The sequence below is a fragment of the Puntigrus tetrazona genome, chromosome 2, assembly GCF_018831695.1.
Source record: "Puntigrus tetrazona isolate hp1 chromosome 2, ASM1883169v1, whole genome shotgun sequence".
Classification (NCBI taxonomy): domain Eukaryota; kingdom Metazoa; phylum Chordata; class Actinopteri; order Cypriniformes; family Cyprinidae; genus Puntigrus; species Puntigrus tetrazona.
The window spans coordinates 17,764,933-17,783,669 of NC_056700.1; the positions used below are offsets into that span (position 1 = coordinate 17,764,933).

Sequence of the window (18,737 nt, forward strand, 5' to 3'; positions counted from 1 at the left end):
TTTTACATAGCTTTACGTAATTTTGGCAAATGTATCCAAATATGCCAATAAAGCTTGTGATGCTAAATGAAACATTAATGCTCGAATTTTATAGTAAAATATGTATATATTTTGTCATACGTCGACACAAAGGCATTTTTTAATTTAGTTAAGAGGTTTTTTTTTTGCTGTTTTATAAGAAAGGTCTATCAATTTTGACAAAAACAACAACAACACGAAACCCCCATAACATATTGCAAATAAAATATTATTTAAATGCCACCACACAAAACGTGTATATGATAAACATTTTTAAAAGCAACATTATTATTAGTTGTTGTTATTAAAACAAAAAAGTACATCATAACTTTACATATATAAAGCATTTATTCATTTACTCACCATTGTTCACTAGATTATGATTGATGATTGAACAAATCAATTCTACGTTATTTAGCATGATAAAAACACAGACAACAGGCTTTGTGGATGCACTGGATACTGTTAGCACAAATTTATGATGAATAACTTACATCCGCATAACCTATTTAACATGATTATTTTTAAAACATCATAAACCGCAAGTTTTGATAAAAAATTTTAACCTTACTTTCTTAAAATTGGCATGCCGCTTTCATACAAAAATACATGCTCACAGACAGGTTAGAATAATAAATGAATACATCAGTGATTGGTTCTTTTCTTGCCCTTTCTATTTCTCTCTCCTTATCTCTTTCCTCCTCTCTTTCTTTCCTTGTTCCGTATGTGTGAATAAGTGTGTGTCTTTAAAGCAATGCAGCGTAACTTATTGACTGTGACAGCCCACCCAGCACGGTCCATAGGAGTCCAGTGTACACTTGCATGTCTGCCTGCCAAATTCTCCATCTGCCTTTGCTCGACCGGTGCCACTGTAGTTCGTATCCGTTATCTATTATGCCTATGCTGCTATCTGTGATGATTCCTGGTCAACCGTGCCAGCTGATGCTGAGAGCTATATTTACAAACAGCTGTTATTAGAGGTAAAACACCCCATTCAGAGAAGTAACACAGGTTGAGGACAAGTCATATTTAATTTCATACAGAACAAAAAGGTATTTTGTCAAGGGGTTTGGTTTAATGAGATTTATTTTTACAAAGCTTTATATTACACACACACACAGCTCCATAAGCAGGCAAACATATAAGAAACAGAAATCTCACATCAAGTCGATAAGTTATATTTGAATTAAGTGATTTCAGAAATTGATTAAAAAAAACCCCCTCTGATATACAACCTCTGTAATACTGTATATTACTACGAACGTCTTTTCTTATTTTCCTCAATGCCTTGTTTTTTTCAGTTTAATCATACACATTAGCATATTATCTGAAATACATTCCAAAAAAGACAATCAAATTCATTTTAGTGACTTTTTAGTGATTTTCCAGTCATTTTTTTCTAATCTTGTCATATCAGTCATATTGAATTATATTTTAAAATAATAAAATAAATAAATAATATTTAATTATAATATTTATCATCTCATTTTCTTCATTTTATCTGCTCTGCCACCAAAAAGAGGAAGAACAAATATAACCTTTTCTGTGACTTCCATTTTCTTAAAATAAAAATCCCCAGAGAGCATGTCACCCTCCTCCTCTCCCAGCTGTTGACGCGGTAGTTTTTTTATAAAGGGAAGACCAGGAAGCCTGAAAAAGTTGAGTACTTCCAGCCTCCCATTAAGTTGCCCCTTTCTAGCTTGAGGTAAGCCTTGTCTCCTCTTTCCATAATCACCAGCCCAGCATTTGTGGCTGCTTCTCGTGTCACATCCTGGTCTCCAGCAAAGGCTGAGATCATCGGCCATCCGTTTAACATCAAACTCACCTGTGAATAGGTCAACAACAAGCAATGGAAGATTCCATCCTTCACCATATATATGCCAATAAATGAAAGAAACAATACTTAGTCTGTACCTGTATGGTTTGCCTGTTGTATGCCTTCACCACATGGAAGTTGAAGCTGTACACCCCTCGTCTCGGAGCAAGGAAGATACTGCTCTCTTGGTCAAAATGACCACCAACATTCACCAAGATCTGATAAAAAAACTGACTGATTAAATGGAGCAAAACTACATGCAAGTATTTTAATGTGGATGGATCGCCTACCTGGTCAAAATAGATGATCATGGTACGATTGCTCATATCTGTGGGCTCATGGTTGGTTTGCCGTGTAGCGGAGAAGGCCACGCGGCCGGTACCTGATCGCACGGACATTCCCAGCGCATTACCTGCTGGTTCCGAAGACGGTGTGGAGTCACAGACCACCAGGCATTTGCCCTCCAGTACTATGGGCTCTGTGTCATTTTGCCCTTTGACAACTAGGGGGCCGATTAGCAGAAGTGTAGCTAGTATCAGCTTTGGCAACCCAGAGCTGGGCAGCATTGTCTTATTAATTCAACTTGTGATATCTCAGATGAAATTAGATGCAAATGTTCCCTAAAATGTTATTGAGTAGGTCGTCTTCTGGAAACCCAGGAAAAATAAGTGAAGGATCCTCAAAAATTGTGAAGTTATTGTAAAAGTTATAGATCTTGAAATCCTCGGTTTTGTCTTTCACCTTCACTTACTCTTTTACTCTCTCTCTCCCTCTTTTGCGCTATTTTGTCGTCACCCTCCTGTCTGTGACAGTTTCCCGACGAAGAGCTGCTTCTGTGCTTGTTAAATTGCCTGTAGGGGACCAAAGGCAAGGACACTTAGAGGTTTCTCGATATCCTGAAAAAAATCCATCATCATAGCCAACCTGTGAGAAGACAAAGAGAGAGGGAGAGGATAAGACAGGAGCTGTGCAAGCCAACAGGTACGCTTGTGTGGGGGAGGAGGAAGAGGAGCAGTGAAGGATGAAGATCATGAGGTAACACTTTGGATCTCTTTCAGCTGAGGGGAGCAGCATCCAGGAGAGAGTGAGAACAAGAGAGAGAAAAAAGAACAACTCCACTGAGAGACCATCTGTCTTTAACACGCTCTCACTTCCCTCCTGACGTTCCACAACATGCAGGACCTCTCTCCCCTACGCAGATCCTCTATCCCTCTCTCCTTCGCTGGTGCTTATTGGCCAAACCTCCTCTCTCTCCTCAGCGCTTTGGCACGCTAAAACGGCTACAATATGTAAAGTCCCGAAACCTAAGAATGTACATCTCAGAATCTGAAGATAAAATATGTCTATATTGGGTCTTAAGTGGCACAACTCACCACATTAATTTACTATTCAAGTCATGTTTGTAGTCTTTATGAAGCTATGACATTTACAAAGGTCAGCTTTCTTTGCGTCTGGTCTTGAGTGAAACCTCAGTGTTTGTGCTCTTTTAAATAAGAACTAATTCTGCTCTGTGCCGTTCCTGAATGCTATCCACTCCTTTCACAAGGTATTAGTTTTATTTCCTTCACAAAACTTCCAAAATTGTAACATTACATAACTTTAGGTTATTTAAAATCTCTTTACAGCATTAACCTAACTCCATATGACCACACACACAAAAACATTATCAGCATTTTGCTTTGTTTCCATGTAGAAATAACAAAATATCCTTTATTATTATTATATACTTTTTTTTTCAATTAATAAAAAATATGTTTTATAAAAACACATATAATTTTAAACATAGATTAACTTACAAGAAAACAAGACGAAAATATTTTTAAATAATTTTCTTTACTAAACCCTCTGTTCTTTCATAGTAAGAAAAAATAGCAAAATTACCCGATTTAGTGGGCTGTCCCTCGATTTCCCAGGTGTAATGATGCAAAGTGTCAAAGCTTCTGTAGAGAAACGCTGAATCTGACAGCTTACAGATCTTCCTGTACTCATCCTGTCTCTCAAGACCCTCCCCTTCCCACCCACTCCACCAGCTTCACCTCTCTCTCTCCCTCTCTCCCTCTCTCACTTTCTCTAATAATCCATGTAATCTTTCTTTGATGTAAACAGCATGGCCAAACTGGCATTTGTAGCTATAAATGAAAGCCAACAGTGAGTATAAAGCATATAGAAGAGCACAGGACTCAGTGTCCCACAAAACATCACTGATCCTCGAGGATCACAGCATCAAAGAGCACAAAGAATAACACAATAAACAAAAATGTGTAGATTTCTCAAATACACACAGCACTTTTTATTTTTGAACATCAAAAGAAATAAAAACAATAAATTAAAGGAGTGAACTGTACTGGAAACGATGCCAGAGTCTTGAGTCAAAGGCGGAAAAACCCTCAATGAATGGCCAGTCCATTAAAGGTCTATTTTAAAATTGCGCATGTACTTTAAAACAAAAGTAATGGCTGTACTGTATACATGAACTTAGCTGTTGAAGGAAGGGCTTCCAACATTGAGGTCTATAATAACAAGACTATAAGAACAAAGATGAATCTCAGTGGTGGATTATGCTGTAAAGCTAGTGCAGGACAACTTGAGAGTACATTATTTATTGTATTTTATTTATTTTTTGCTCATGGATACAGCCATTCACATGAGCTGATGGTGCATCACAATTCAAAAACCATTCATTATAGTGTTTTTCTTGAGCTGTGATGAGAAAGGCTGCTGATATGGAAACTATTCAATATTTTAAATGCGTTTTAAATTGCACTTTTATGCATTTAAGTGCCTTCAAAAAAGGGCATTGGCAATATACGCACCAAGCTAAAAGAAAATATTTGAGATTTATATTTTGCTAATTTTGAAAATCCGTTATTGGAGGAAGATGCGTTGGATCTGTTCACCTCAAAAAGAATTAAGATGAAATACCTAATGCTAAATATTTGACACTAGCTAAAAGAGAAATAAATGCTAAAAAAAACTAGCTAAATAACCATTTGCTGAGTCTATTTATTTCAGCCAGAGCGTCATACATCCCACAAGAAGCATATAACTCTTTATGAAATTAAAATTTTAACAGCACGGTCAGTTCCAGTCTTCACCCAAATCCGAGATGTAAACGCTGTCATATTTTCTTGAGGATGGAGACCCTGCTGTTCAGCTCTGGTTTGTAGAGGCCAAAGCCTAGGCAGATGGGTTGTGTGAATCTGGTGCTGAAATTGTGCAGAGGGAGCAGGGTGGACGACGAACCTACTTCTGAAAAGGTGATGGAGCCAGAATCATAGTCTAGAGTGACTGCTAAATGTTTGCCAGACATTTTTGTGGAGAGGTGGGTTTTCTTTCGGTTATGCCAGGCGGCTAGTTTCCTGTCATGCTGCTGTGTCAGGCTCCAGGATATCTGAGTAAGTAAGATAACAGAAAATCATAATAGACAGAACATAATGGATTAAAATGTAAAATGGGCCAGGCTTCTATGATATCACTAGAATAATAAACAAACTTAGCTTACATATAATTTGATTTAAGACCAGTTTTTTGAGAAACGTTCAGAGAAACATTGTGTAAAAAGTTTTTACATTGCTAGTATTACTACTACTACTAATATCATTTAATATAAATTTGATGACATTCATTTTAAATTGATTTAAATACTTAGAGCAAAAATCATACACAAAAAGGGACCACATCAAAGTAACTGGAAACATATTTTTTTCTAAATTTTTTCACTGTAAGCATGAGTCTTTATACATTACAATATCTGGGTGTATTTATATTTTAAGAAGAGGGATCATCATATTGCTTGTCAAAAAATGAATGTATTAGGGTTACGATCTACCTTGTTGCAGCCAAAGGCTGTGCCCTCTTTTGATTTTCTCTCAATGGTGTGGTAGGTCACTGCTATATCCCAGAAACCCTCCACCTCTAGTTCCCAGTAATGGGTTCCTGAAGAAAATATCTGACTGGAGACCACCTGAGACCAGTGGTCAAAACGGTCAGGATGCTCAGGGACGGACAAGCGTTTTTTGACCCTCATCACTGTCCGTAAGTCTTCAGAGATGTTTAAGAGAGGATGGGCTGAGTTTTTGTCCAATGTTAACGGGCTGCTTACTAGATAACAAAGAGACGTAGCAGTTAGAAATGTAGCCACTAGATGGCACTATGAAACAAGATAAATGATAAAAACTGAAAATAGGCCTATTGATTTTTTTTTCATGCTTAGGTTAGCTGAGAATCAATAATAAGAGTTATATTACTTAAAAAATCTAAATGTGGGATCATAGCCCATCAAGAACTGTATTAATATTAATAGCCCTACTTACAGAGATCTCTCTTGAGTTCAATTAAGCAGCGCAGGGTTTCAGCTATGAATTCTCTATATTTATTTTCAACATTCTCTAAGACACGTTTCTTATCCATGCTGGGCTGAGGTGGTGTGAACAGAGGTGAGTTGATATCTGCCATCATCCTACAAAGAAGAATACAGTAATACAGCTAATACAGTAAAAGATATTCACACTAACATACAACTGAACGCACAAATCACAAGATATTGCTATAATACTCACTAAAACAATCACAGTTTATCTAAAGACTTACTGTGAGTCCTCTGTTTGGAATACCTGTGAAAAGTCTGGATTTTAATCTCTTTAATCGAAATGGCATCTGTAAAGGTTTTAAATCAAATTGCGTGTTTTGTGTAGTCAGAGAAAGCATTCGATAAAGTCCTGTATTATGTCTTGCAACGCTCATTTTAGCAAGTGATTTAGCAACAGCTAATATCAAATCAAATAGACACATAATATGGCTTTATTGTATTGTTATAGACATCCAAATTTCAACAACGTTAAAAAAATGAGCTTGATATGTCATATTTTACTAGAATGTTTTTTTTATTTAAATTATATGCATATATACAGATATCCATTATTTAAATAGAATGTATTTACAAAATAATAACTAATAAAATAGCTTTTTTCAGAATATGGTGAATGAGGCTCAATATGCGTTTAATCTAAAAAACAATCCTCGTACCCAAATAAGCAGGAAGGGGTCGCTCTCATCCAGCAGGGAGCCAAAGAAGCGGTGAATGCTCTCAGTTTGGTTCAGATCTTCTCTTACTCTGCAGCACTCTTCTTGCACCCTCTCCATGGCCTGCTGTCTCTCCTGCTCTGTGATATTTATTACAGCTGACACCAGTCGGCCCACCTGAGCCTGCAGGGCTGAACCCATCTGTAACACCTGGGAGACATCACTCACAGAGGAACCCTCCTTAAATACACACACACACACAGAATATGTAACACATGCATGCTGTTTTCAGTTATGAGAACCAGTACAGTAGTCCTTATATTTCAGATTAGGAATATTTAGTTTGATTGAATTTGAGACGCCAAAAAGGCTTAAACCTACTATGATGCTGCGACAAGCTTTCTGATGCTCTTCAAGCATCTTTTCACCTTGCTTCACTTTCTCTTCTGCTTTCTCAAACAGGCTCTGTAATTTGACCTAGACACAGTACAGAATTACAGTACAGTTGTTTCTTGTGAATGTCTGAGACTTCCGCTATACGTTCATAAACGTAAAGGATACCAAAAGTGCAGTAAATGTTAAAGTGACCCTATTATGGATTTTTGAAAATTCCATTTGATGCAGTGTGTAACACAGCTCTCAGTGGAAATTTAAACATACTGCAGGGGTTTGGAAACATTAATTGTTAAACATATTATAAGAAAATGAAAGTGCATTCTGACCTTGCATGCATGTCAACCATTGTTTGGGACTCCCAAAACCAATATAAGAACATTTCATAACCCATAATAGGGGCACTTTAAAACTGTGCTACAAGTGTGTACGATTACAACAATGAATTAAAATAAGATTAACTGAATAATTCAAAAGACGACTTTTTCTCAAGAAACAGTATAACAGTTCTTACTTTGTATTCCTCCTCCACTTTCCTCACCCCTTTGACTTGGTGTTGAGCATGCTGTCCTTCTAAAATGCAATCTGGGCAAACATACTCCCTATCATCCATGCAGTAATACCGGAATACCTCCTGATGGGCAGGGCACCTGTGGTGGGATACGTCCATTAGTGGCTCCACCAACAGGTGAGTGCTGTAAGCAGGCCGCTGCAGATGTGGCTGCAGATGTTGCTCACACAGAGAGATCTCACATCGCAGGCAGGTCTTCACTGCAGCTTGGGCCTCATTACCCTCGTCTTCTGGACAGCAGTCACATACCACCACCTTCTGCTCCTCCAGGCACTGTGGGCATACAAATCTTCGCCTGCCACAGCCGGTGCTCTGGCTCCAGGCCTCTTGTGCACAGGGCAGGCAAAAGCTGTGGCCACAGGGAAACGGTTGAGATCGACCAAAGAGGTCACGACACATGGGGCATGTGTGCTCTTCCTCCATTGAGCCTACAGCAGCTGCAAATGTATTATACACATGTAAACAAATGTAATTTAATATTCTATTTTGTCATCATTTACCAAAACAGTGAAGTTTGAGTATCCCAACCAGACAAACACAGCTACACCGACTCAATCAATAGCATAAGTTTGGGATGATACTATATGTTTTGTTGTAATGTAATTTTTTGTATATTTAATTAAATTAATAATTTTTTTTATATCATTTCATTTATGTCTGCTCCTAAAATGCTTTTAAATTATTTAGTCATTTACTTCCAGTTTATAAAATATGCATGACTCAAAATACAATATAAAAAAGTGTGCACTTACTGAAAGGTAATGACTGATCACTCATAAGAAGTCAAATGCTACACGGATTAATACAGACCTATTTGACACAAACTAAGCTCTACTATTTGGTTAATCTGTCTCCCAAACAACTATTTTTAGAAATCCGTTCTATTTGACTACAGGATAAATAAGGTAATCTCCAGTGAGTCTCTATTGAAGTCAATAAATGATTATAAAAAAGGTTATGTTTATTGTTATTTTTTTATTAATATGCTAGCTGATTCCTCCAAAAAGTGTAAACACTGGCTCTGTGACATTATTAGAGTTAGCAGTTGTTTTGTAGTATCTGACCAGCTCACCCTAGTTACATTAACCCATTCAGTGCCATGATTTTAGAATGAGACTATTTGTTTGATTAACAATGGGAGATGAGAGGAGCATTTGGGGAAGCTGTTTTAAATCTGTCACTATTTTTGCAATTTTGCTCTGCAACACTGATCACACAAAAACGACACCTAAATTTGCACTAAGTAAGTTTTCCCTTGAAAGCAATAACCGTCCCAGGCAACTGGGAAATGAAGAGATCAACTTCTCAGTGGCTTCTTGATTGGAATGAATGAAGCTGGTTACAATTACATGGTTAGCACTGAGATACATAACCTATAAAACTGAAAAGACTTACCTTTTTCGTCCTTTAGCCTTGTGTGAAGGATGATTTCATACAGAATCACAGCCCAAATGTACATGTAGGAGTGAGTGTGTGTGTGTGCGTTTGTGTGTGTGTGTGTGTGTGTGTATTTGTGTTTGTGTGCGTGTGGGGCAAGCTGGCTTATCCTGCAATGTCTTCTTAATCAGACTGACTGACCTCTCAATACAGAGAACGGCTAAGCCATCACATGACCTGTTCTTTACAGAAGCAATCATAAGGTGAGTGAAGGGAAGAGACGAAAACAAATAAATACCACTGTTTAAAATAACACTGTTTGCTAAAATAAATCAAGATATAATATTCTGTTATATGTTAGATATTACGGTTACAAATCACAAGTTCTTTTAATTTTAATACAGACAGTTCAGAAAAAAACTAAAGATAATCAAATGCTTGTGACTCAAACTTCCTTGTCTAAAAGTTACAAACATGGCACTATGTGTACTTTTGTTATAGGAAGCTGATAAACCAGTTTGTCAAGTACAGAGACATATCACCTGCGCAAAAACAGACAAAACATGCTTGAAGATTCATTATTTTTACTAATATAAAATAGAGACACCAGAGAAAGACTAAGAACTAACAGAACATTGAGAGAGGAAAAAAAGGAGAGACAGAAGATATTGAAGCAAACCTCAAGAACGTCAAACTGATAGTTTGTGATGCATAATGGAGGAAGAAGAGAAATCTGATCGTCTTGACAGTGAGTTTTCTTCATGTTGTACATGTTCAAAAGTTTGACACAAATCTATATAATAATTTTCCAACAGTTAATCATTTAACAGTCTTTAAAATATCGTCTCTTATCTTAAATTTAAAGAATTGAACAATTTATATACAAAGTCACTATGTACACAGTGTTATTCAGTGGATGAAAACATGTATAAACATCACTAGGATTGTACATGGATTTGTTCCTAAGAAGTACAAATCAACATAGTTAGGCCAAAACCTTTTACTTAATACAAATGAGATCTCACTGTGGTTATATAGTGAAAGTAAAACCTGCATGTTTCCATCGAGTTTCAAAGCAACAGCTTTACAATGTCTTTAAATAAAGGATGTTAAGTCCATGTTTTAATGTTGTTAAAAGTATGTAATAATGTAATTTGATTTGTCATCTAAAAGCAAACACAATAATGCAAGTCAAACTGCAAAATAGCATACACAATCCAAATGCACATGCAAAATATACCATTTCTACATTTGACTATACACCTAAAATATGCACATTTGTTAAAGTTTGCTTATTACAAGTGAACATTACAGGTTCTTTAATATTATTTTGCAGGTTGCCCAGCTCTTCCTGAGATAAAGGCCATTATAATAGGCAGTAAAGCAGAGTACAAACGTAGTGCAGCTAATACCATTATTGGTGAGGAAGATTGTAAAGTGGGTGAAGAGATAGTCAAGAGTAAGAAGCAACAGATTACAGTTCAGAACAGGTCTGTTACTTTGGTAATGACACCGGGATGGTGGAGGAGCTTCACACTGACCGAGAGTGCAAAGTATTTAAAGATGGAGATTGTGCACAGTTTAAAACTGTGTCCTGATCCACATGCCTTCCTTCTAGTCATCAATCTACACAAACCATTCACAAAAATACACTTAAACAGTGTACTAGAACACATGGAGATTCTTGGTGAGCAGATCTGGAACCACACCATCGTTCTGCTCATGTATGACAACACAGAGAAGAGAGATGTAGATAACAAACAGCTGATTGAGAGAGCAGGGACAGAGCTTAATATTCTTATACAAAAGTGTAAGAACAGAGTTCAGGTTTTCAATTATACTGACAGCAAGGGAATAAATGTGGAAGAACTGTTTCATGAGATAGAGAGACTGATAGAAAGCCATGAAGGTTTTAAAATTGACAGCAAACTGTTTGAAGATATGGAAGAAAAGAGATGGACTGTGGAGAAACAAGCAAAGGAGAGAGAGAACGAAGTAAAAACAAAGATGCAAACCTTGAAACAATGTCTAACAGGTATAGTGCATCTTAATAATGGTAAATATTTTTTGCGTAATTAATAGAAGATGAAGTTAGGTCATATGATTTCAACTAAATATTAAGCACTCTTCATGAACTTTCATGTTCTTTTTGGCAGACAAAGTTTTCCCAGAGTTAAGGATTGTCTTAATGGGTGACAATATTGTGGGGAAGACCTCAGTGATGGACACCATCTTAAAAAAGAAAGAATTAAAGAACCTGACCAAAAAGTGTGTGATGAGGGATGGAGAGGTTGACAAGAGAAAAGTCATTTTAATTGACACTCCTGGATGGTGGCCCTACGCGTCTGTAAAGGAGACTTCAGAGTCAGTCAAGCAGGAGATCAAGTCAAGTGTTAGTATGTGTTCACCAGGACCTCATGCAGTTTTGCTGGTTCTGCAGTCTGGTGTCGCCTTCACTGAAGCTCAAAGGAGGTCTGTCAAGGAGCACATGGAGCTCCTGGGTGGAAATGTCTGGAAGTACTGTATAGTGGTGTTCAGTGGGGGTGACTGGATGGGAACCTCCACTATTGAAGAACACATTGAGAGTGAAGGAGAAGCTCTGCAGTGGCTGATCAATAAATGTGGAAACAGGTATCACGTACTGAACTACATGGAGCAGGACGATAGAGAACAGGTGAGAGAGTTGATGGAGAAAGTGGAGATGATGGCAAGAGAAAACAAAGAGCTCCTGACACCTGTAGAAGCAGGAATGGAGGAGACCGACAGCGGTTGTGGATCTAACTGGTCAGAGCAAGACAAGTTAGAGAGAGGAAGCTTTAATCTGGATCCCCCTGAAAGTAAGTAGCCTGATAAACTCACTTTAACACAATAATTTGGTTACTCTCAATCAGTAAAACATGTTTTTTAAATTTCTTCCAATAGTGAATGAAGAATATGTTGCAAAATGGCTTGAAAACACAGAAATTGTGTCTAACTACAGGACCTTATCAGAGTTTTCAAAGGATATTTCAGAAGATGTCACACTAAATCAAGATCAATGATGTTTTCAGCTGTAAAATAACAAATTGTGCAAATTGCAAATTGCAATTGCAAATTGTGTGAATCTGTACATATTTGCTCCAGGAGTGCTACAGATTTCTTCTTATTCTAAAAAACTATTTGTTCTTAAAATGCTTTTGAGTGTATTCTTACAAAATCTACCAACTTATTCGTTAGTATAACACCTGTCATCACTGTAAAAACAATGTAATAAATGTTAAATGTTATAATATTAATTTGTTTTCTTCCCATTCTATTCGTTGCATTTTTATGTTTGTTTTTTTGGTGTAATTTGTTAAAATATCTGTAATGAATAAAACATACTTTGAGTGTTTTTTCCCATGAATATATTTTGAGTATATCAAACCAAATGTTCAGATACATAAGTGTTTCCGGGATACTGATAAACCAGCTCATAAAAGTCTTCACCCGGACCTCGTGCAGTTTTGCTGGTTATTTAAAATGCGTTTATAAAAATTGTATTGTCATATTTCTTCCCATAGTGCCTGCAGTTACCTGCAGTCCGTAAATTTTGCCTCTATGTCGTGATTTACGTTTGAAAACGTAGTATTGGAGTTCCTTTGCGAAATAATATCCCATGCATGGGCTGTGCTCCGGTGTGGATGAATCTAATGAGTTGAATGTGTAGCTGTCAGTCACTGCTTCGGTGGGAATCCTAAACTACAACTTGGAATATAAGACTCAATCCAGATTTTCACCGGATATTGTCATCTGAACAAGTAAGTAATAGGTCTGCCACACTTGGGAACACAACTGGGGGAAAAAGCATTACAATAAATTGTGCTACTAATAGTAGGTTACATATAATCCTTTCTAGATTACAATCTGCCATCAAAATAATTTTTACACTTAATTATTACAGCTGCTATAAGAGTAGGCTGTAATTAAATGATGCGCTTCCTGCCGAATCCTCAGCCAAATGAGGCCATGCGAATGAGAACAGCTTTGTTTTCAGACGTGAAGTAATGACCCAGTGCCATGCTCGAATTACCTGCAAAAACCTACCCGTACCACTCAAATTAAAAAAACATTATTACAAACTACCCGTTGTAGCTTGTAACAGAAATAGAAAAGAGAAAGAAATAGCCATTTGTGCAATGCATTTAAATATTTGACGAGTGTCCCGAACTACCATCAGCGTCACCCTGGAAACCAACGAAGAGCACCTGGACACACCCATCACCGGCTGATCGGTCACAGCTGCTGCTCATTACCTGCCGGCTTGAAAAAGCCACGAGGCATGCCAGAAGGTTGAGCATGTACTCTCGACAAGCAGCTACTAACGTGGTCTCGCCATTTTCTTACAGACAGCAGCATGTGAACCGACCAGCCCTCACCCCTGGCAGAGACTCACCGCTTCAGCACTTATGGACACTGACTCACCCGTATCGTTCTTTGTTTATTCAATAAATCCACCCTCCAGGGTATTGTTTATGAGACCTCCTTGCTGTGTGTTTCCTTCACCCCGTCACAATATTTAAACATTTATTTAGGTAAATACAGAAAACTGAATTTTAAAAATAAAGAAAACAAAGTGTATCTATATCTACTAAACTTTCATGCAGACACGAACAACTACATAAAATTATTAACTTGCAAAACAACATTGTTTTATTTTAAATATTGACTTTACTTTTGTAATTAGTTCAACATCATGCCAATTCCATTCATATTGTTTGTGCAATAATAAAATAAAGTCACACAAATTTAAATTATTTTTGTGTTCAGTGTGTACAAGTGGAGCGCTGAAGATTTATATTTCTTTAATTATCACAATGTGCAATGGTTATGTGGTAAAGGTGTTTTTTTTTTAAAAAAAAAAGAAATGTCATCAGACACACCAAAGTTACTATGCAACCAAAAACCTTAAATCACAGAAATATTGTTTGTTTACATCAACCTTTAAAATGTTAAAATGCATTCTGAATGTTAACACTAATGAAAACAACAGCAGCTGCAATGTGAATACAATACACTGCAAACTATTTCAGAGCCGTATTACACTACAAAAGTAAAAGTGAAAGATTACTTGTAACAAATCCTTGCATAAATCTGTTCCAAAAAATAAAAACATAAAAAAAAAAACAACAACGGGGTGGAGCTATGTCTATGTTTCCAGGAAACTGATAAACCAGCTCATCAAGTTAATCCACACAGACACACTTGTGGTATGAGCACAAGAACCAACAATGCTTACGGATTCATAATTTATATAAAAAGAAAGAAAGAAAGAAAAAATCTGAGACTGACAGTGAGAAAAAAAGAAATCCACTTCAGAAAGACAGCGAAGTGAACATCAAGTACTTCAAACTCCCAATCTGTGACGCATGATGAAGGCAGAAGGGGACTCTGATTGTCATGACAGTGAGTTTACTTTTAACTGTACAAACATATTGAAAAGTTTGACACAAACCTTGTATAATATATACTTTTAAAAAGTGGATGATCTGACACAAAATTATTTAAAATATATTTTTGAATATTTATAGATAATATTATTGTACATTGCTGTACAAAGACTGAAAAAATGTTTGAACATATCCCAGATTTTATTCCCAAGAAGTACAAATTATTATTGTAAGGCCAAAACCATTTACTTTACACCGATGACAGACATCACTTTTTGTATACATTAGAAAAAAACAGAAGGTTTTAATTTCCAAAGCAACATCTCCACAATGTCTTTAGATATTAAAGATTAAGAGATTTTCTTTGTTCAAGTTTCTGTTTTTATAATAGTATGCTTGGAAATCTTGTAAACTCACATTAATGCTCAGGCAAACTGCACCATTGAATCTGTCCAGTATTGTGTTTATACAGGTTTTTTATATAAAAAAAAGTTTTAATTTGACAATCCACAAGCACATGGAAAATACACAATCTACAAATTTGAGTAAACACTTAAACATGATAAAATATAATGTTTGGCCTTAATCAATGTTTGCTGTTAACTGGAATTGATAATTACAGATTCCTTTATTTTCTCTTGCAGACTGTACAGCTCAAACAGAAATAAAAGTCATTATAATAGGTAGCAAAGGAGAATACAAATGCATTGCAGCTAATACCATCCTTAGTCATACTAAATGGAAAGTGGGTAAAGAGATAGTCAAGAGTGAAATGAAACAAAGTACAAATCAGAACAGGTCTGTTACTTTGGTAATGACACCAGGATGGTGGAAGAGTTTCACACTGGCAGAGAGTACAAAGTATATACAGATGGAGATTGTGCACAGTTTAAAACTGTGTCCTGATCCACATGCCTTTCTTCTAGTCATCAATCTACATGAAACATTCACAGACATGCACCTAAAGAGTCTGGTGGAGCACATGGAGATTCTTGGTGAGCAGATCTGGAACCACACCATCGTTCTGCTCATGTATATTAACACAAAGAAGAGAGATGTAGATAACAAACAGCTGATTGAGAGAGCAGGGACAGAGCTTAATATTCTTATACAAAAGTGTGGGAACAGAGTTCAGGTTTTCAATTATACTGACAGCAAGGGAATAAATGTGGAAGAACTGTTTCATGAGATAGAGAGACTGATAGCAGGGAACAAAGGACAGTGCTTACAAATTAACAACAAACAGTTTGAAGATATAGAGGAAAAGAGAAACACTGTGAAGAAGCAAGCAAAGGAGAGAGAGAACGAAGTAAAAACAAAGATGCAAACCTTAAAAGAACTTCTAACAGGTATAGTGCAAAAAAAAAACGTTTAACAGCAATTTACAATTAATACAGATGGAATTATGCAGGCAATGTGAACCTAGATGAATGTTACTATTTATGAACTGTCTCTCTTTCTCTGGCAGAGAGAAGTTGTGGTTATCCAGAGTTAAGGATTGTTCTGATGGGTGGCAGATTTGTTGGGAAGACCTCAGTGATGGACACCATCCTGAAAATCGAACAAGAGTTTAGCAACTCCAAAAAGTGTGTGATGAGGGATGGAGAGGTTGACAAGAGAAAAGTCATTTTAATTGACACTCCTGGATGGTGGCCGTACGCGTCTGTAAAGGAGACTTCAGAGTCAGTCAAGCAGGAGATCAAGTCAAGTGTTAGTATGTGTTCACCAGGACCTCATGCAGTTTTGCTGGTTCTGCAGTCTGGTGTCGCCTTCACTGAAGCTCAAAGGAGGTCTGTCAAGGAGCACATGGAGCTCCTGGGTGGAAATGTCTGGAAGTACTGTATAGTGGTGTTCAGTGGGGGTGACTGGATGGGAACCTCCACTATTGAAGAACACATTGAGAGTGAAGGAGAAGCTCTGCAGTGGCTGATCAATAAATGTGGAAACAGGTATCACGTACTGAACTACATGGAGCAGGACGATAGAGAACAGGTGAGAGAGTTGATGGAGAAAGTGGAGATGATGGCAAGAGAAAACAAAGAGCTCCTGACACCTGTAGAAGCAGGAATGGAGGAGACCGACAGCGGTTGTGGATCTAACTGGTCAGAGCAAGACAAGTTAGAGAGAGGAAGCTTTAATCTGGATCCACCTCTTAGTAAGTAGCCTGATAAACTCCTTTAAAAATAGATTACATTTTTCTATAATATAATTGTCAGTAATATAATTGTTTATACAAAGTTTTATTAATTTAATTATCATATTTCTTCCTATAGTGCATGCTGACTACGTCACAAAATGGCTTGAAAAAAACGAAACTGTGTCTAACTACAGGACCTTATCAGAAATTTAGCCGACATATCAGTCAAAAGATATTTCAGAAGACATCATAATAAATTAAGATATCTGATGATTTTTAGAGGGGCATGAAATACTCACAACCAAGTAATAAGGGCAGGATGGTATTTCATTGACTTGCACATGTAAGTTTTGTTTAAAATTGTAAACATGGGCTTGACTTTTGTTTTCACCATTACTATTTAAACTATTAGCACAACCTCATTACAAATCTACTCATATTATTTTTAATGTTCAATGTTCAATCATATTATGGGTCTAAACTAATTGTAAGTGATCTTTGGAAAACGTTTTTTAGTTTATCAATCTATTTTACATTGAAGTATCTATTGACATAAATTTAATTTGTGACTGAAAATACACCTGTGCAATTGATTATATATTGTAGATTGTATATATTTGCTCCAACAATGGAGTGCTGGACCTTTGTATAATTTGTTCTTTTAAATAAAATAAATTCAGACAACAAATACTGTTGTTTGACTTTTTTCTTCAAAACCTAGAAACCTAGTTAATTCCATCTTGCCTGTCATCACTGTTGTTTCTTCATCGATCATCTGTTAAAGATGATCTGTGGCATATATTATACATGCAAATACTGGGTACAACAGATCTCAGATATCATCACTAAGGCTGGACATTAAAAGCAAGCAGTAAAAAAACTGAACTAGGAACTAATATAAAGGCCAAATAAAATAAAAACCTAGCTCTGGATAACTTTTAAAATAACAGTTTGCAGGAAAAGATTTGTATTATGTTGGTTACATTATTTATTAACATTTTCTTTTTTCACATGCTTCAAAGGTAGGTTTTGTTTTATCTTAACAAAGAACAAAAAAACACCAGTAAAAGCAAGAAAACTGTTATGGTCTGTTTGTTACTCTGAGATTATAACTTTTGATTATAAGTGTCCTTTTCATTTCAGTACAAAGTTCCATTAGAATAAATAAAAGTGGAAAAAAAATGCTGGTTACTCAAAAAACATTGTCTAAAACCCTTGCAAAGCAGTCAGGGGGTGGAGCTATAAGTACTCATCAAGAAGCTAATAAACCAGTTCATCAATGTCAGAGACACATTTAGTATGCATGAAAGCAGAGACAAAAAGGTTTTATATATTTATCATGGTTAATGTTCTAGAAATGTACAAATTAGAATTCAGAAACAAGGCAATTAAAAGCACAATTAAGAAAACTTCAAGAGCTACAAACTGATATGAACAGTCTGTGATGCATGATGAAGGCAGGTGGGGATGATAGTGAGCTAAGTGCGGAAATACATCTGCACTGTTTATCTTTTTGATCTTTCATATTAAAAAAAAATCACAAAAGTTTAGCCTATCTTTAAAGTAAAACTACTGAATGTGGGGAAATTTGTTTAACTATAGAACTTCATCAGAATGCTCAGAAGGCACTTCAGAAGACACTGATGGCTTGCAGAGGAACTCTACAACACAGCTATTTATTTGCAAGTAAAAATCTGTATAATTTATTTCTTGAAAAGATTTGTGTTAATGCATTTACTTTTGAGTAGACTTCGAAGACAATGAGTATTGTGCATGAAATAAGTTAAATGTGATTATATTTTTATTATAAGGATTTGTTTATTTCTTCTTTCATTAGTATACACTCATTTTCCATACTCATATGTATAGCTAAGTAATGACATATTAAACTTTTTTAATTAATTCTTGTAATTAATTAAACTTATTTATACCATCAGCTCAACATAATGTCAGATCTACTCATATGGGTTAAGATTGCATTTTTGATTGATAACA

The 18,737-nt window shown here is 36.2% G+C and overlaps 4 protein-coding genes across 5 annotated transcripts; 2 read left to right on the forward strand and 2 right to left on the reverse strand.

Moving 5' to 3' along the window:
- Window positions 1-1,071: 1,071 nt before the first annotated feature.
- cbln12 (cerebellin 12) lies at window positions 1,072-3,853 on the reverse strand. The gene is made up of 4 exons (XM_043220517.1): window positions 3,716-3,853; window positions 2,125-2,758; window positions 1,933-2,052; window positions 1,072-1,843 (listed from the first exon to the last, which is right to left on the reverse strand). The coding sequence occupies exons 2-4, from the start codon at window positions 2,398-2,400 to the stop codon at window positions 1,646-1,648; spliced, it is 594 nt and encodes a 197-aa protein (XP_043076452.1). The 5' UTR covers window positions 2,401-2,758; window positions 3,716-3,853; the 3' UTR covers window positions 1,072-1,645.
- A 241-nt stretch (window positions 3,854-4,094) lies between these two features.
- Window positions 4,095-9,338, reverse strand: trim110 (tripartite motif containing 110). The gene is made up of 8 exons (XM_043220524.1): window positions 9,216-9,338; window positions 7,764-8,257; window positions 7,238-7,333; window positions 6,860-7,096; window positions 6,425-6,447; window positions 6,148-6,293; window positions 5,664-5,935; window positions 4,095-5,225 (listed from the first exon to the last, which is right to left on the reverse strand). Exons 1-8 carry the CDS (start codon window positions 9,277-9,279, stop codon window positions 4,953-4,955), a joined length of 1,605 nt encoding a protein of 534 aa, XP_043076459.1. The 5' UTR covers window positions 9,280-9,338; the 3' UTR covers window positions 4,095-4,952.
- Window positions 9,336-12,472, forward strand: LOC122325443 (GTPase IMAP family member 8-like). The gene is made up of 5 exons (XM_043220495.1): window positions 9,336-9,460; window positions 9,699-9,945; window positions 10,534-11,232; window positions 11,354-12,034; window positions 12,120-12,472. The coding sequence occupies exons 2-5, from the start codon at window positions 9,912-9,914 to the stop codon at window positions 12,236-12,238; spliced, it is 1,533 nt and encodes a 510-aa protein (XP_043076430.1). The 5' UTR covers window positions 9,336-9,460; window positions 9,699-9,911; the 3' UTR covers window positions 12,239-12,472.
- Window positions 12,473-14,406: 1,934 nt separating this feature from the next.
- On the forward strand, window positions 14,407-17,432 carry LOC122325453. 2 transcript variants are annotated; one of them, XR_006247303.1, is made up of 5 exons: window positions 14,407-14,621; window positions 15,250-15,954; window positions 16,074-16,760; window positions 16,879-17,025; window positions 17,056-17,432. XR_006247303.1 is itself a non-coding variant. In XM_043220507.1 (4 exons), exons 1-4 carry the CDS (start codon window positions 14,585-14,587, stop codon window positions 16,953-16,955), a joined length of 1,506 nt encoding a protein of 501 aa, XP_043076442.1. In that variant the 5' UTR covers window positions 14,407-14,584; the 3' UTR covers window positions 16,956-17,432. The 2 variants fall into 2 exon arrangements, 1 of the variants encoding a protein (XP_043076442.1); XM_043220507.1 differs by having other exon boundaries at window positions 16,879-17,432.
- The last annotated feature ends 1,305 nt before the right edge of the window (window positions 17,433-18,737 follow it).

Bases quoted from the DNA above. Each gene is read 5' to 3' on its own strand.
- LOC122325453 (XM_043220507.1), top strand. From the start codon at position 14,585: ATGATGAAGGCAGAAGGGGACTCTGATTGTCATGACA. The intron at 15,955-16,073 runs GTATAGTGCAAA...TTTCTCTGGCAG, and splicing joins CTTAAAAGAACTTCTAACAG to AGAGAAGTTGTGGTTATCCA. The intron at 16,761-16,878 runs GTAAGTAGCCTG...TTCTTCCTATAG, and splicing joins TAATCTGGATCCACCTCTTA to TGCATGCTGACTACGTCACA.
- cbln12 (XM_043220517.1), bottom strand. From the start codon at position 2,400: ATGCTGCCCAGCTCTGGGTTGCCAAAGCTGATACTAGCTACACTTCTG. The intron at 2,053-2,124 runs GTAGGCGATCCA...TTTTTTTATCAG, and splicing joins TGATCATCTATTTTGACCAG to ATCTTGGTGAATGTTGGTGG. The intron at 1,844-1,932 runs GTACAGACTAAG...ACCTATTCACAG, and splicing joins ACAACAGGCAAACCATACAG to GTGAGTTTGATGTTAAACGG.
- LOC122325443 (XM_043220495.1), top strand. From the start codon at position 9,912: ATGGAGGAAGAAGAGAAATCTGATCGTCTTGACA. The intron at 11,233-11,353 runs GTATAGTGCATC...TCTTTTTGGCAG, and splicing joins CTTGAAACAATGTCTAACAG to ACAAAGTTTTCCCAGAGTTA. The intron at 12,035-12,119 runs GTAAGTAGCCTG...TTCTTCCAATAG, and splicing joins TAATCTGGATCCCCCTGAAA to TGAATGAAGAATATGTTGCA.
- trim110 (XM_043220524.1), bottom strand. From the start codon at position 9,279: ATGTACATTTGGGCTGTGATTCTGTATGAAATCATCCTTCACACAAGG. The intron at 7,334-7,763 runs GTAAGAACTGTT...TACTGTGTCTAG, and splicing joins AAGTGGAGGAGGAATACAAA to GTCAAATTACAGAGCCTGTT. The intron at 6,294-6,424 runs GTAAGTCTTTAG...TCTTCTTTGTAG, and splicing joins TTCCAAACAGAGGACTCACA to GATGATGGCAGATATCAACT.